This window comes from Cryptotermes secundus, unplaced genomic scaffold (genome assembly GCF_002891405.2).
Source record: "Cryptotermes secundus unplaced genomic scaffold, Csec_1.0 scaffold934, whole genome shotgun sequence".
NCBI lineage: Eukaryota > Metazoa > Arthropoda > Insecta > Blattodea > Kalotermitidae > Cryptotermes > Cryptotermes secundus.
Window position 1 is genome coordinate 830683 of NW_019738977.1, and position 14216 is coordinate 844898.

At 34.3% G+C, this 14216-nt stretch overlaps 1 protein-coding gene across 8 annotated transcripts in view; it reads left to right on the forward strand.

The window, feature by feature from the left end:
• LOC111871518 overlaps positions 1-14216 on the forward strand; it is a 139945-nt gene that overhangs the window by 106337 nt on the left and 19392 nt on the right. For 5 of the 8 annotated variants that reach the window (XM_023864682.2, XM_023864678.2, XM_023864679.2 and 2 more), the window contains 5 exons: positions 4396-4584; positions 5815-5952; positions 8562-8717; positions 11231-11331; positions 13255-13339. In XM_023864682.2, the coding sequence (XP_023720450.1) occupies positions 4396-4584; positions 5815-5952; positions 8562-8717; positions 11231-11331; positions 13255-13339 (669 nt within the window). The remainder of the gene's footprint in view (positions 1-4395; positions 4585-5814; positions 5953-8561; positions 8718-11230; positions 11332-13254; positions 13340-14216) is intronic. The other 3 variants (XM_023864681.2, XM_023864683.2, XM_023864684.2) reach the window with 1 other exon arrangement.

Consider the following 14216-nt stretch of genomic DNA (forward strand, 5'->3'; position numbering starts at 1 on the left):
AAATTAATTCAGGATGTTTTATTTTTATGTACATTACTGTTCATAAGCAGACAAATTAATAACTAGTTACAGAACAGTTAAACCCAAATTTTGCTTTGATCTCCATTATGCTATGGACAAAGATAATGATTTCCAGATGTGGTTTGGCAGAATGTATGCTGCAAATATAGGTGTGACCTCACACTACAGTTTACAGTGACCTCATGCATGAGTATGAAGTGAGTCATTTCATTATGGCATTCATGTGTCCAACTGGAAAATGGGACTAATCAGAACCACAGCTTATTATCTCTTTCAGATTTTCTGCATATGCAAGAAATGTCTTTTGGTGTAAGATCAAGACCATGTTACACATCATTTCACACAGATATATTTTATCATTTCTGAACTCATCTGTTGTAGATTCAGACATTAATTCTGTCTTATATTTCTTCTATCTCTAAGAAATTTTTGGCTTGTTGAGTGATGTTGGCACTAAACTCAGCAGGCAAGCGGCGGTTGCTCAGTCGGTATGGTTCGCTTGCATAGTGAAATCACAGAGTTTGTTTGTTTTTTTGATTGATGTATTTGAAAACTACATATCTCTGGTAATTCCTTTCCTTGTAACTTCATTGATTGTCAGTTTTCAGATTCTTATAGCCTTTTCTTTTTTTGTGGGGGGGTTAATGTTAGTCTTGCCATGACTGTGCCAGCCATTTTTTCATGACTGTCACAAGGCATTCCTAGAACATTCATCATCATCATCATCATCATCATCACTGGCACGACAGCCCTTTGTGAGCCCTGGCCTTCCTCAGGATTGCTCGCCATTCTTCTCTATTCGATGCTACATTCCTCCAGTTCTTTATACCCAAAATTCTGTGTCCTGCCACACACATTCTTCCCTTCTTAACCTTGGTCTTCCCACTCTCCTATTTCCTTCTGGTTTGGTGTTAAGCATTTTCTTGATGGTTCTATTCTCGCTGGCACGTATTGTGTGTCCAGCCCATTCAAGCCTTTTCACCTTTATAAATCCAATAATGTCTGGTTCATTAAATAGTTTGTATAGCTCATGGTTATACCTCTTCCTCCATATTCCATTTTCTTCCACTGGTCCAAAGATATATCTCAAGATCCTCCTTTCAAATATACTTAACAGTCTTTCATCCGATTTTGACAGTGGCCAGGTGTCAGAGGCATAAGATAGCACTGATCTTATAAGTACTTTATACATCATAGTTTTGGTTTATTCCTAGAACATTAACATGTATTAATTGTGTTACCTTCCCAGAAAGGTATCTGAAATAGTGTAATCTTCATCAGAGAATACAGTATTAGGGTTCAAAGGCCAAATGACGCTTTTCTCAAAACAGGGAAGATTTTATCAATTGCTGCCACTCTGGTTTAAGCTTCTGTGAAAATTGAGTTTCACATGTAAGGAGTGATCTTCCTAGAAGCATTATATTTTAGGAAAATATCATATTCTTTGCTCAGAGCATTTATCGTTGGATCATTGAATATCAGATATAGTGTTGGAACCATGCATGATGTGTGAGAAGGAATCAGAATAATTAGGATACCCTTCGTCTTGCAGAACAAATGAAGTTATTGATGTATGGTGTGCACAGTATTATTATCAAGACCACAGAGATTTCAACAGATACTTTGGTGTAAGTAGCAAAGTGCTCTTTCAGCCAGATTGAAAACAAGTTAGTAATTTTTTAATAATAATTAATAATTTTTATTTACATCCATAACTGTAAAATATACAATCGGATAAAATCAAAGAGAATATATAGATTTAATAACAATCACACCTAACATAATCAAAGAATACATAAATACTTAAATAAATTATATAAAAAAACCACCAGCACATGCATTAACAGACAATTACAGTCATTTAATTCAACATCTTACATATAAAAAAACTCCTGAAGAGAGTAGAAGGCACTATGCAACAAATAACACTTCAATCTAAACGCTTTAAAATCAGATACATTCTCAGTCATTCAATCATCCATAGAAGAGTGATTTTCTATTTCTGAAGTCCATATTTTTTAAGCTGAGGTGATAGAGATTTGTTTGGGAATAGAGCTATGATGTACTCCTTATTATCGTTGATAATGAAGGGAGAGATGTACAAATAATTAAACAACACAGATAAGCTAAGATATGTGGAAATTGGGGAAAGTACATATTACTCATAGTATCTGATTTATTTTTTTAATTATGACTTACAGGAAAAGGTATTGAATGTTAAATACATTTCATTTTCCTCTGCAAATATTTTCCAAAAATGAATAAATATTTAGCAAGTTTAACTTGATACATGCACAGAAACGCATGTTGGTCATCATGTAATATGTTATCAGCACTGTCCAATCTGAATGAAAATTGGAACAACAGGGAATATACAGAATTAGATGTGTTATTATAATGTCCTGCTCCACTGAAAGCATAACAGAGACATATTTCTACCTGTTTTTTCCCCCTTTTTTAATGCAACAGTATAGCCCAGAGTCTGCATTGTGCTTATTACAGTGTCACCAACATTTTAAGCCCTCAATACTCAGAAATTCTATTTTGATATCACAAACTTAAGATCAGAGGACAACTGTGAATTCCTTCCTTGTTGAAAGAAGCTACACACTTTCCAGAAGTAGTTTATGGTTCCTGAATATTCAGGTTAAAATGTCTCTTGAGAGATCCTCTGTTTCAGTATTTTCTTGCAAGGTGACTTGCTTTGGAGATTTTGTTTCTTTGTGCATACATACATGCTGGACTTCTGTGTTCTGAAGATGGCATTCTATAAAGCATTCATAGCTTCTCTAACAATGACACATGAGTTGCCAAGCCATTTTTGTCCTGAATAGTAAAAGACATTTCCTGCATAATGGAGACCAAAATATTTTTCTGCTTTGAGTCTGTAGGTAGAACTATATAGGATGTTATAAGTGTAGGTAGCCTTTTACATTGATTCTTCTCTTACTAAAGTTTTCAGGACTGCTTCAGTTGTTGCCACTGTCCGTGATCATTTTTTCCTTCTTCCAGCTATATTAGAAGACATCTGTAGGCCTATATATTTTGCTGCTTTTAGTAAAATGTTGTTTTTAAATAGAGTTTCTGTTCTTATTGTTATAATTAATGTTACTGATATCATCATCATCATCATCATCATCTTCATCATCATTGTTTTTGTTGTGTTTGTTGTTGTTTTTGTTCTTGTAGTTTGTTGTCATTGTTAATATTAAACATAATATTAAGACTAATAAAATTTCACTCATTCACATCTTTGTGGTGTAATGGTGCCCAACAGTGGGGTAATACCACTTACCATGTGAACAGTTATCCCATCTCAACAGTTTGACAGAATCATGCATCATAAAGTTCATACACAGTTACAGAAATGGAAATAACAGAGAATTAAGCAACATTATGCATATATAAATTAAACAGTGTCTGACATGCACTACTAATATGAATGCATCTTCACAACAAATATTGGAAAATCACTTATGTTTCTGCAGCAATGCAACCCACAAACCAACAGTTAGAGTATTCAATCTTAGCAATTCAGTTACTGTATGCAAGAGACCAGTATAGAACTTATGTCTCCAAAAGTCACTTAACCTAAGAGAAAGCAGTGAATGCTACTAATTACTGAGTGTCATTGCTCCTCCATCCCTATGTATTAAAATTAAATTTAGATCAATATTTATTTTTTATTCTTCCTTCTCATATTTTGGGGGCACGTGGTAGCGTAGTTGGTTGAGGCATTAGGCTACAAGTTGGAAGGTTGCGGGTTCAAGTCCCGATGAAGTCACTGGATTTTCTTCAATTGACCTAATCCTTCCAGCCTTACTATGGCCCTGGGGTTGACTCAGCCTCTAACAGAAATGAGTACCAGGAGTTAATTAAATCATTTTCCTGGGGAGTAAAGTGTGGTTGGCGCGTAGGGCTGACAACTTTACCGCCAAATTTCAGCCGATTGTCTAGATAATGTGGGACCCTCAACGTCTTCCAACCCTATGGACCTTCACGGCCTGTTACAGGGATAGTTTTACTTTACTTTTTTACTTTACTTCTCATAGTTAGAGAAATCTACCTGCAAAAAACTCATTTTTAGGAATGTGACAGTTTTCCTGATATAGCAAAGATTCCTTTCAATTTGCTTCTTATGTCTAAAAGAAAACGAAAAAAAAAACAAAGCTGTAATTCACCATGCTTCATATAGAAAAAATAAATGAATGTAACAACATCCTAAACATTGCCCTGCTGAGATTATACTATATGAACTCTTCTGTGACAGATGTCAACGTTGTGTACACTTTTCACATTATGATCCTCATATAGTGTGAACTGTAAGTGTTTATGTACCAAGAACATGTCTCTTAACATGTAACTTGTCTTCAGACAGTGACGACTGCAAACAGTGTAGCCGAGTGCTGGTTGAGATAGAACACATTGATGATGAAGCAGATGGAGCTGGAATAGACTTTGTTAAAATTGATGACAAGCAAATGGCTAAAGAGTTGGGTGTGTTTGCTTTACCTGCTGTTGTGTTCTTCAAAATGGGATCCAAGGAGCCTGTAATATATGCAGGTAGGGCACTGTATATAAGTAAATTTTTGTTATTATTAGTTTATGTCCAAAAATTAGCTTAAAGTGCTTTACAGGACCCCCATACAGGCATACAACTTATTAAAAAATTTATAGAACATCCATCTAGTGTCTTGGCTGTGCCTCTTGTCTTTTCCAGGCCTAATCTATACTATCATAAGATTCGGTAGAGAAACCTCCATTCGGGATTGTGAAAAATAATTATTTTCTATCATAATGATTGATTCATTAATTACAGTATTTACTTCACTTCTATGTCATTCTATATACAGAGAATAACTGAAGTTTATAACAAGTTAAAGAAACTGAACAAAAAATGTATTTCATACTCTGTAATTGTTTTAATATGATAATTATTTATAGGTCACTTTGTGTTTAATTTATGGAATGGAGGTAAAATTCCTGTTTGTGTTGAAACAAAATATAGTTCTATTACAACGAGATCTCAACCATGTTATATTACCTGGTTTTGACATTAGGATTAAAGCTTTTCAACATAATGATATCAGGTAGCAAGATAAATTCAAATATGAGTAACTAGTGAAAAAGTTAATCTCAGACTTTTTCACTGCCACATAAATTTTAGTGTACTACAGACATAGAGTGTTGATTTATCTTCAAAAGCACAAAAGCTTTCAACATGTTAACCCAAGTGATCTGACACAAATTAGTGGCATCATTAGGGAGGTCTTCCCTGTGGTCTATTTCTATGGAGCTGTCAACGAAGTATCAGAGTTGAAGATTAATCATTGTTTTTAACTGGATTTCTCATGTGGCCTCCACATCATTCCAAAGAAGAATTCACCAAAATATTATTATTAATATTTGGAGCTTTTATTTCCCATTAATATTTGTCTGAACAGATAATACTAATAGTTAAAAGAGTAAGTTTATCTGCTTCTAAGATAATAAAACCCCCATTTAAGGTTTCTTTTGGGAGTAGCTGATATGAATATTAAAATGATGAAAATCTTAAATAGAAGTAATTTAATGTAGAGATCACTGACCCCAGGTCACTGAAACTGTACATGAAATGAGGAAAATCCTTACATTGAATAGCACTGAACAGGGATTCCAGTGCATTATTCTCTAACTGAAGAGTACACTTTATGGCCCCTGCACCCACTAATTTCAATTTAATATACAGGTACATAAAATATACATTGTAAAATTATAGTGTAATCTGCTGTTACTCATAGAAAATAATTTCAGGAGATTTGTACAATGAGGAGCAACTCCTGAACTGGCTTTTGACCCAGAAAGATCCCTCAGGTGAAGTTATTGAAGCTCTAGAAGGGGATGAACTCCGAAGTCTTATCAACAGTGAAAATTCAGTGGCTGTATATTTCTGTGAGTTCAATAATATTATTGCTGTGGACTTTGGGTTGTCTGTAAATAATAATAACTGTCAGAGTCGATGTGGTGAATAACCATACATTGCTGATATATATTCCTTTCTGTCAAATCAATGTCTGATCCCATTGGCATACTGTGCAGTAGGAGAACAGAGTCAAAGTGTGTAAACCCAGCCAACTCTAGCCTATTATCTCACACCCATGTGCCCACACACACACATGCACACATGCGCACACATATATATCAGCCATGTATGGTTATTTAACACAGTGACCCTGATGATGGAGATGAAGGAGATCTCTTAAACTTTGATCTTCATCTAAACTTCGATCACTTGAGAAGATTTTAGCCTATTTAATTGCCATGGAAACTTCAAATCTTACATAATGATGATAATAAATTAAACGCTATATATAAACAGCAAATAATGAACAGATATCAAGCTAATTGGTTGTTGTTATCGCTATTTCTTAATATTATTTTCCTGTATTTTATTTATATTAATAATACATTCTTTGCTTCTAACCCTGATCAGACCTGTAACTTTGATAAGATGGAAAATTTATTCCATTATTTTATATATTTATTTTGAAAGTGTGAAATATGATGTTCCAATCACACATGCTTGATTTTATAATTGGATTATGAACTGTGAAGCATTATAAACATGCATACATGCATTAATCTTGTCACTGCAAAGTCAGATACTTTCTATGCCCTTTCATTTTTAACTTATTTTTGTGTTTTTGCTTGTGATTCATAATTACTATTTGTGCACATTTAGTATCAAGTCTCCTAATGAATACACTGTATATTAAACTGTCATATATAAGTCTGTAAGTGCACTGGTAATGTTAAACATTAGCAGTGAAAATATTAAATTACACAAATATTAATATATACTTGAATGCTGTACAGTGTTAATCTTAATTTTCAAACTGTGGAGCACAGGACAAAATCAAATACAGTTCAAGCAGTTTTGAATATTTCTATGTAAAATGTCAACACTTATCTAGTTCAATGGATGTAATCACAGGCCTCTTTATCATATGTGTCTTGCCTGACATCTCTATTTCTCCTTCTCTTATTCCCTCAGTTTAATTTTTATTTATCTTCTGTGCAGTTCTGAATGATAAGACTTGATAAAATGATAAAACAATATTAAAATATATTAGGGAACACAACATTCATAACAAAAGACAATGTGCAATAAAAATATTGCTTCTTCCATGAAGTGAAAAATAATTGAAGCAGGGTTTTCACTAATGAGTTATTTTACTGAGAGATAGCACATTATTCAAAACATTTAAAAAGTTTCTCTAATAGAAGCTATTAATGATATATAAATGTAAATAACTAATTCCCTTATGTCTTGTAAGTGTTCATAATGAGTCACAAGAAATGAGTGGAAACCGGACATGAATTATGCAAATTTTCTCTTACTTTATGATGATGAGGTTGTTGTTCAGCAGCCATTAGTTTGTGTCTAACTCGTAGACAGAATTTATATGTTCTGTTGACTGACTTTGTAATAACATGCATCTTTTAAACAGAATATTTAAAATGTAATCCTTGTTTATATTTAAAATGTTTGGCTGAATATTTAGTGGCTAATACTTTTGTGTGTTGTTTTTACAACACTGTCAATAACTAGACTACATAGCATCACATGGTAGGATGGCACATGAATGATGAACTAGAAAGGACATTAGAGGGAAATGGTCATAGCTTTATAGATGTACAGCCTGATATGTGCCTGAAGGAACTGTAGAAACTATGTAAAATCTCATTCATGAACATTTAGTTGTATCTAAAACTAGGCCATGCCACAGCTCAGATGGCTATTTGCTGTCTTTCCAATGTGGGGGCTTAATACTGTTCATATTGTAGGAAGACAGACTTGATAATGTTTTAGCAACAGATGATATCTTTATGATTGGAATATTCAAGAATCACATAAAAAGTAAAAAGTAAAGTAAAGCTACCCCTGGAACATACCGTGAAGGCCCATAGGGTTCTGAGACATTGAGGGTCCCACATTATCTAGACAACCGGCTCAAAGATGGCGGTGAAGTTGTCAGCCTTACGCGCCGGCCGTGCTTTACTCCCAAGGAAAATTATTTAATTAATTCCTGGTACCCATTTCTGTTAGAGGCTGAGTGAACCCCAGGGCCATAGTGCGGCTGGAAGGATTAGGTCAATTGAAAATAATCCAATGACCTCATCAGGACTTGAACCCGCGACCCCACCTTGTAGAATAGCCCCTCAACCAACTATGCTACCGTGTGCCCCCATTCAAGAATCACATTATATACTTAATTTTCTTACATCCATAACTGTAAAAGTCCTCTTGAAGTGGAGTTAATCCAGGATACAGAGAAATAGATCGTATTAGACCATTATGAACACTGACATGTAACATAGATTATAAGCTGTGTAATTTTTCACATAGCTCAGGAAGTTGCTGAGCATATTAAAATATCCACATAAATATCTAATTAATATGCAGTATTATCAGGTAAGTACAAACTTCAAACTACCCTTATGTTTAAAATACATTGACATCCATTCCACATAATTCGTCCTGTTATGAATTGCCGTAGGGAACAAGACTTTCTGTGATCTTTGCAATTCCAAGCAATTTCGCAAACAACTGCAGAAAAAGAAAGAGAGAGAGGGAGAACTCCTTCATGAACTTCATAAGGGTGCTGAGGGGGAGGAAGGCAACCACACTACTGGCATCGAAGGGAATATAGAGGGTATCTCTCGAACCTATCGTTTTCCCTGCACTGCCAGAATTGTTGTATGTTTTTGGGAGCCATAGAACGATAGCCCTGTGAGAACTATAGCAGCTAAAACACTAGAAATGAAAAGAAATGACTGAATATGATAAGTATAAGACAAAGTCAAAAACGTTATGAACTCTGTATTTCCCATGACAGATATCAAATTAAGAACTTAATACACACTGATCATTTAAATTACACTTCAAAGTAAATACCAGTTATATGCTCCATTTCAATAGTGCACAGCATGAAAGGAAATCCTAGCACAAGCTCTTCATGGTGTGATTCATTTTCAAAAACAATCTGAAACTCTTATGCAGCTTATGTCCTGAGGCTTTTAGTTTTTGAGATACATGTCACCATCAAATGGGGTAACATCTCAGTAGTGTTACTTGTCACAATGATACATAGGGCATTGTTTGGTGTACTCAAGGCACAGTGTACAGCATGTGTCAGCTGTGATTGATTGATTGACCATGGACTACGACACACGATGAATAATGTGACACTCTCTTAACCCTTGGTACCTGTAATAGTTGAGCTCGTACTGCTGCATGGGAATACATGCTGCAATATCCTGGTTGACATCATCCCAACGCCAATGTATTTCAACTACTGGAGCATTGTCTCCTTGTGGAATGAAGGGCCGTGGAGAAGGTCACATGATTTCACACTTGAATTGGGACTCTCCCAAAGAAGGCCCTCAAAATGCTTTATAATTATCAATTTTATCCATATGGCTACTTGAGGAGTGCACATCTTCTTCCAGATGATCGTCCTAAAGGACGTTTTCAAGTTTGTGAATGGAAATGACATTGATGCATTGCAGATGGTCTCTTTTTATGCTATATTTTTTGGGCAAATGAAGCGCATTTTACTCATGAGGGTGTCTTCAATGTCCACAAGTCACCTCTGAGAAAGGGATAATCCTTATGCTATGTGTGAACATGGCCTCAGGTTCACTTCCGCTTCAGTGTTGGCGCTGGAATCTTCGGAGACATTGTTGTGGGTCTCTGTCTGCTACTTGCCAGGCTCAGTGCTTAGGAATGTCATGGTTTTCTGGAAACTGTTTAACCGGGGCTGCTAGATGATGTGCCTCTAGCTGTGTGACAGATGTGGTTGTTTCACCTAGACAGAGTTAAAGTGCACTATATCTGACACTGGTTTAATGCAACAAATCCACAAAGGTGACATGGAAGTCAAGGGCCAATTGCATGGCCCCCTCTTACCGAATCTAATTCAAAAGGTTTCTTCCTATGGGGACACCTGAAGGAGTAAAGTTGTGTAATCCCTCTCAAGACTATTGAAGACCTTGTGGCAAGATTTGAAGCAGACATGACAGCAGTTAATGCCAGCATTTTAGGGTCTAGTTGAGAGAATGTTGTGTGGTGCACTTCCATCTACCTTGAAGTGGATGCAGGCTGCTTTGATCATGAATTTTAACTATCAGCCGCCCATGGTTTGATCATTTGATAGTTTGCACCATTTGATAGTAATGTGTGACTTGAAAACTAAATGTCACAGGTCATATGTGGTACAATATTTTTTACATGTTTAACAACGAAATATTATGCAGAGCTTGTGCGTGAATTTTGTTTCACTCTGTATTTGTTTCCCATGTACCAGTTTGGATATTAACTGCTATATAAGGGCTATTTCATTGTAGCTTGGCTCAATCCCCACTCTTTTTTGGACCTAGCATGGGAAAACTGTCAGGCATAGCCCTTGATTCTCCTCTCTCAAAATGTTCTAGGTTTCCACGCATGCTGGTTAAAAGAAATGTAGTTAGTATATGATTAAAATTATCCTTCCAATAACCTTCTAGAAAGAATTGCATGCACAACATGTGGTGCCATTCAACCAAATTTTCCATTTGTTGAATGTTTGTAAATTGTCATTGTAGATGTTTCTCATGATGTCTGAAAGTGCTGGTTGTAGTTAGTTGACTCTCCTGTAGTAAGATACTTGTACATAATATTTACTGAACTCTAGTTTCTTTCCTAAATAAATATCGTGAATCATACTTGTTTAGATTTTACATAATTAGAAATCATGTTTTAGATAGTAACCATGCTTGGAGTGTTTCAGTCACAGATAATTCTAAAAATATATATTTCTAATCTTTAATTTTTTATAATTTCTGTAAAAATGGGATGCTTTTCCCTAATCAAATATTTTACCATGTGAATATTAATTTGGTTTTATTTTTGTAGTTAATTGTGACTGCATAGAGATAACACACCATATTATTTAATTTCAATATAAATTTGAATTTAATGGGCTCTTAGACAACTTCAAATGTATATTATAACACTTAAGTGAAAAAGCTTTATGGGCAATATGAGTGAAAGCAAACAATTAGAGACATTGTTTTTTATTTTTTACTTCTTATGCTCACAATTTTATCTTTTTTTTTAATTAATTATTTTTTCTTGATGGTTTTGCTTTCAGTCACTCTGTAGACTGGTTTTTTTTTTTTTTTACAGATTCTATTGAAGACTGTGATCAGTGTCAGACTATCTTAGAGGAACTGGAAAACATTGACGATGATTGCGACCGGCATGGAATAATATTTGTTAAAACACAGGTATTGAGCTATATTTTAGCGTAAATTTCCAATAAAAAGGCTTAGTAGTGGGTTTACAGTTTGACTACCTGATAACCACTACCATCTAGGGGAAAATGGAAGATTAAGTAAGAATGTGTGAGAGTAAATGCAACTCCATACTTTTACATTCTACATAATCAAAGATGGTTTCCAGAAATTTGTTGAGGAAAACGTGCAGGAAAGAAAATTGTATGAAATATTTTAATCAAAGATGGTTTCCAGAAATTTGTTGAGGAAAACGTGCAGGAAAGAAAATTGTATGAAATATTTTTACTACTAAGTGTTTTGAAGAATTGCTAAGCAATTTTAAAAATAAAAACCAAATTACATAACAGAGATCTCTTACCTTATGTTAAAGAATTCTAGTTTTTTTAATACAACAACAATCTTGCAAAATATAAAGCATCTGACAGATGCATATGTATCTTTGAACTATGTATTCAATTCAAACAATATTAATATTTCAGGATTGGAATGCAAGTATGTCATATTAAGTCTAAAATATAAAAGAGTTAACTGGAGAAGTGTTACCTGGAAGTTTTAGTTCATAGAAGATATATTAAAGGGGTAGCTCACTAAAAGTTTCTATAACAAGCTGAAAGGAACCACCAACAATATGCAAGTGATGGAGAGAGAAATTTTTAGCTGCAATATAAATTATAACTTCAAGATTAGACATAGAGTTACAAATGCTCAAATTTTAGATATGCAAAATTTTAAAATGTTTCCTAATAATTATTTTTTAGAATTTTGAATAGGAGGCCATTACACTGAATCACCTTCATCATTAATGAGAGTGATAATGCTATATGCATACCTACATACATACATACATACATACATACATACATACATGCATTACCTTACATTACATTATATTACATTCTATCACATTACATTACCATATGTTACATTATATTACAGTACATTACTTTATATTCCATGGATCCCGTGTTAGAAAATATTACTGTAGGATGTGGCGTAGTTGGTTGAGGCCCTGTGCTACAAGCCAGAAGATTGCAGGATCGAATCCTGATGAGGTGGATTTTTTAAATTTACCTAATCCTTCTAGCTGCACTATGACCCTGGGGCTGACTCAGCCTCTAACAGAAATGAGTACCAGGAATATTCTTGGGGTTAAAGGGCGGCCAGTGCGTCAGGCTGACAACCTTACTACCATCTCTGAGCTGATTGTCTAGAAAATATTGGAACCTCAATATCTCACAAGCCTATGGGCCTCCATGGCCTGTTACAAGGATACCTTTTCTTAGGTTGTGGAGTAGGTCAGAAAAATACAAGAAACAGATGTACAGTACAACTGAAGCTTTCACATAATATAGATTTCATCATAAATAAAAATCAACATGCTTTCTTTTCCATTTGATGATAATGCCTTTTTAAACACAATAGAAACTTTTCTAAACAGACCACTGATCAAAAAAAAATTTATGCATTGGTGTCAGCTCAATGTGATGGGAGAAGAGCATGACTCTTCCACCTCTTTCTGCACTCAAGAATTACTTACTGTATTTGATGTAGTAGTATGTTTTAAATATATTATTAATTTTGTCTGGAGTCTTATTATGTATTTTATACATAGTTAACCATCATGACAGTATAATATGAGACCAATTATTTACTACATTATTGTGAAGAATGGAAGTTTGGTACTGATAGATTTTTGCCAGGGCATTTTTTTTTCAACTGTGTTAATTTTATATATATTTTTGTGGCTGAATATTTTTACATTTGGGCAACTTAAATTACATTGTAATGTTTGGATATTATGTGTGTTAACTCAAATAGGAATAAAATCTTAAACATATTTGTTTCTGTAAGAATCACTGTTAAGCTATGTAAGGTACAGAGTTGATCCATGTCATTATATAATAATTTTTCCAGGACTTCCAGGTTGCTGAAGAGTTTGGTATATCAGATTTCCCATGTCTTGTTTATTTTGAAGATGAAGTGCCAAATGTTTTTGAAGGTATGACAAATAACTTTCTCTGTTAATATTACTGATCAAATTTTTACTTTTCCTTCTGTAGAAACACTATATCGTGTTTTTCTTGTGATTATGTTTAAAATGTCTTTCAACACTTGGAGACTGCTACAGTATTATGGCAAAATAAATACATGCTATTACATCTTTATACACTGATGAAACAAAATTGTTCACATTCACTGTTGAAGTTGTATTTATTTTCAATTTTTTACTGTGTTCATACACATTAAGTTAATTAGCATGAACTTAAGCAATAAACCAACTTTTAACACTGTTAATATTGAAAATATTGTCATTATTATTAGTGATATTAGATGTGGGTTTGCTTGGTGAGTTGATTTGCTGGATGTTCACCAGGTGGAACTAGAATTAATTATAACATTTTCAATCTCACTGCAACTATAACACTTTGGAACTATGAACAATGATAATATTCTGAAAGTTACTGTAACTATGCCACATATAATAAAGACTTCACTTCTGACGTCTTCTGACTTCTATATCTTACTTCTTCTGACGTCTGTCTCTTTACATAACCCTTTAACTGACCAAATATGTGATACCATTCTCAACAGTTAATCTTATGATGTCCCTCCATTGCTGTGTTTTGAATGATTCATTGCCATGGTATCAGCTTTCAATAGTTAAAGTTACACTGTGTGCAGAGAATCATAGTACTCAAACGATTACATACCAATGTGTACCTATTCTTGAATGCTTTGGAATATGTTTACCTATTCATTTCCTAGAAATGGCCAAATCTGTCACAATATGTTCTGCTGATTGTATGATCATATGTTAATTCTGCAGTGCCTTGCTAACACTAACATGGTTCCGTGGCATTAATGGATAGCTGCCA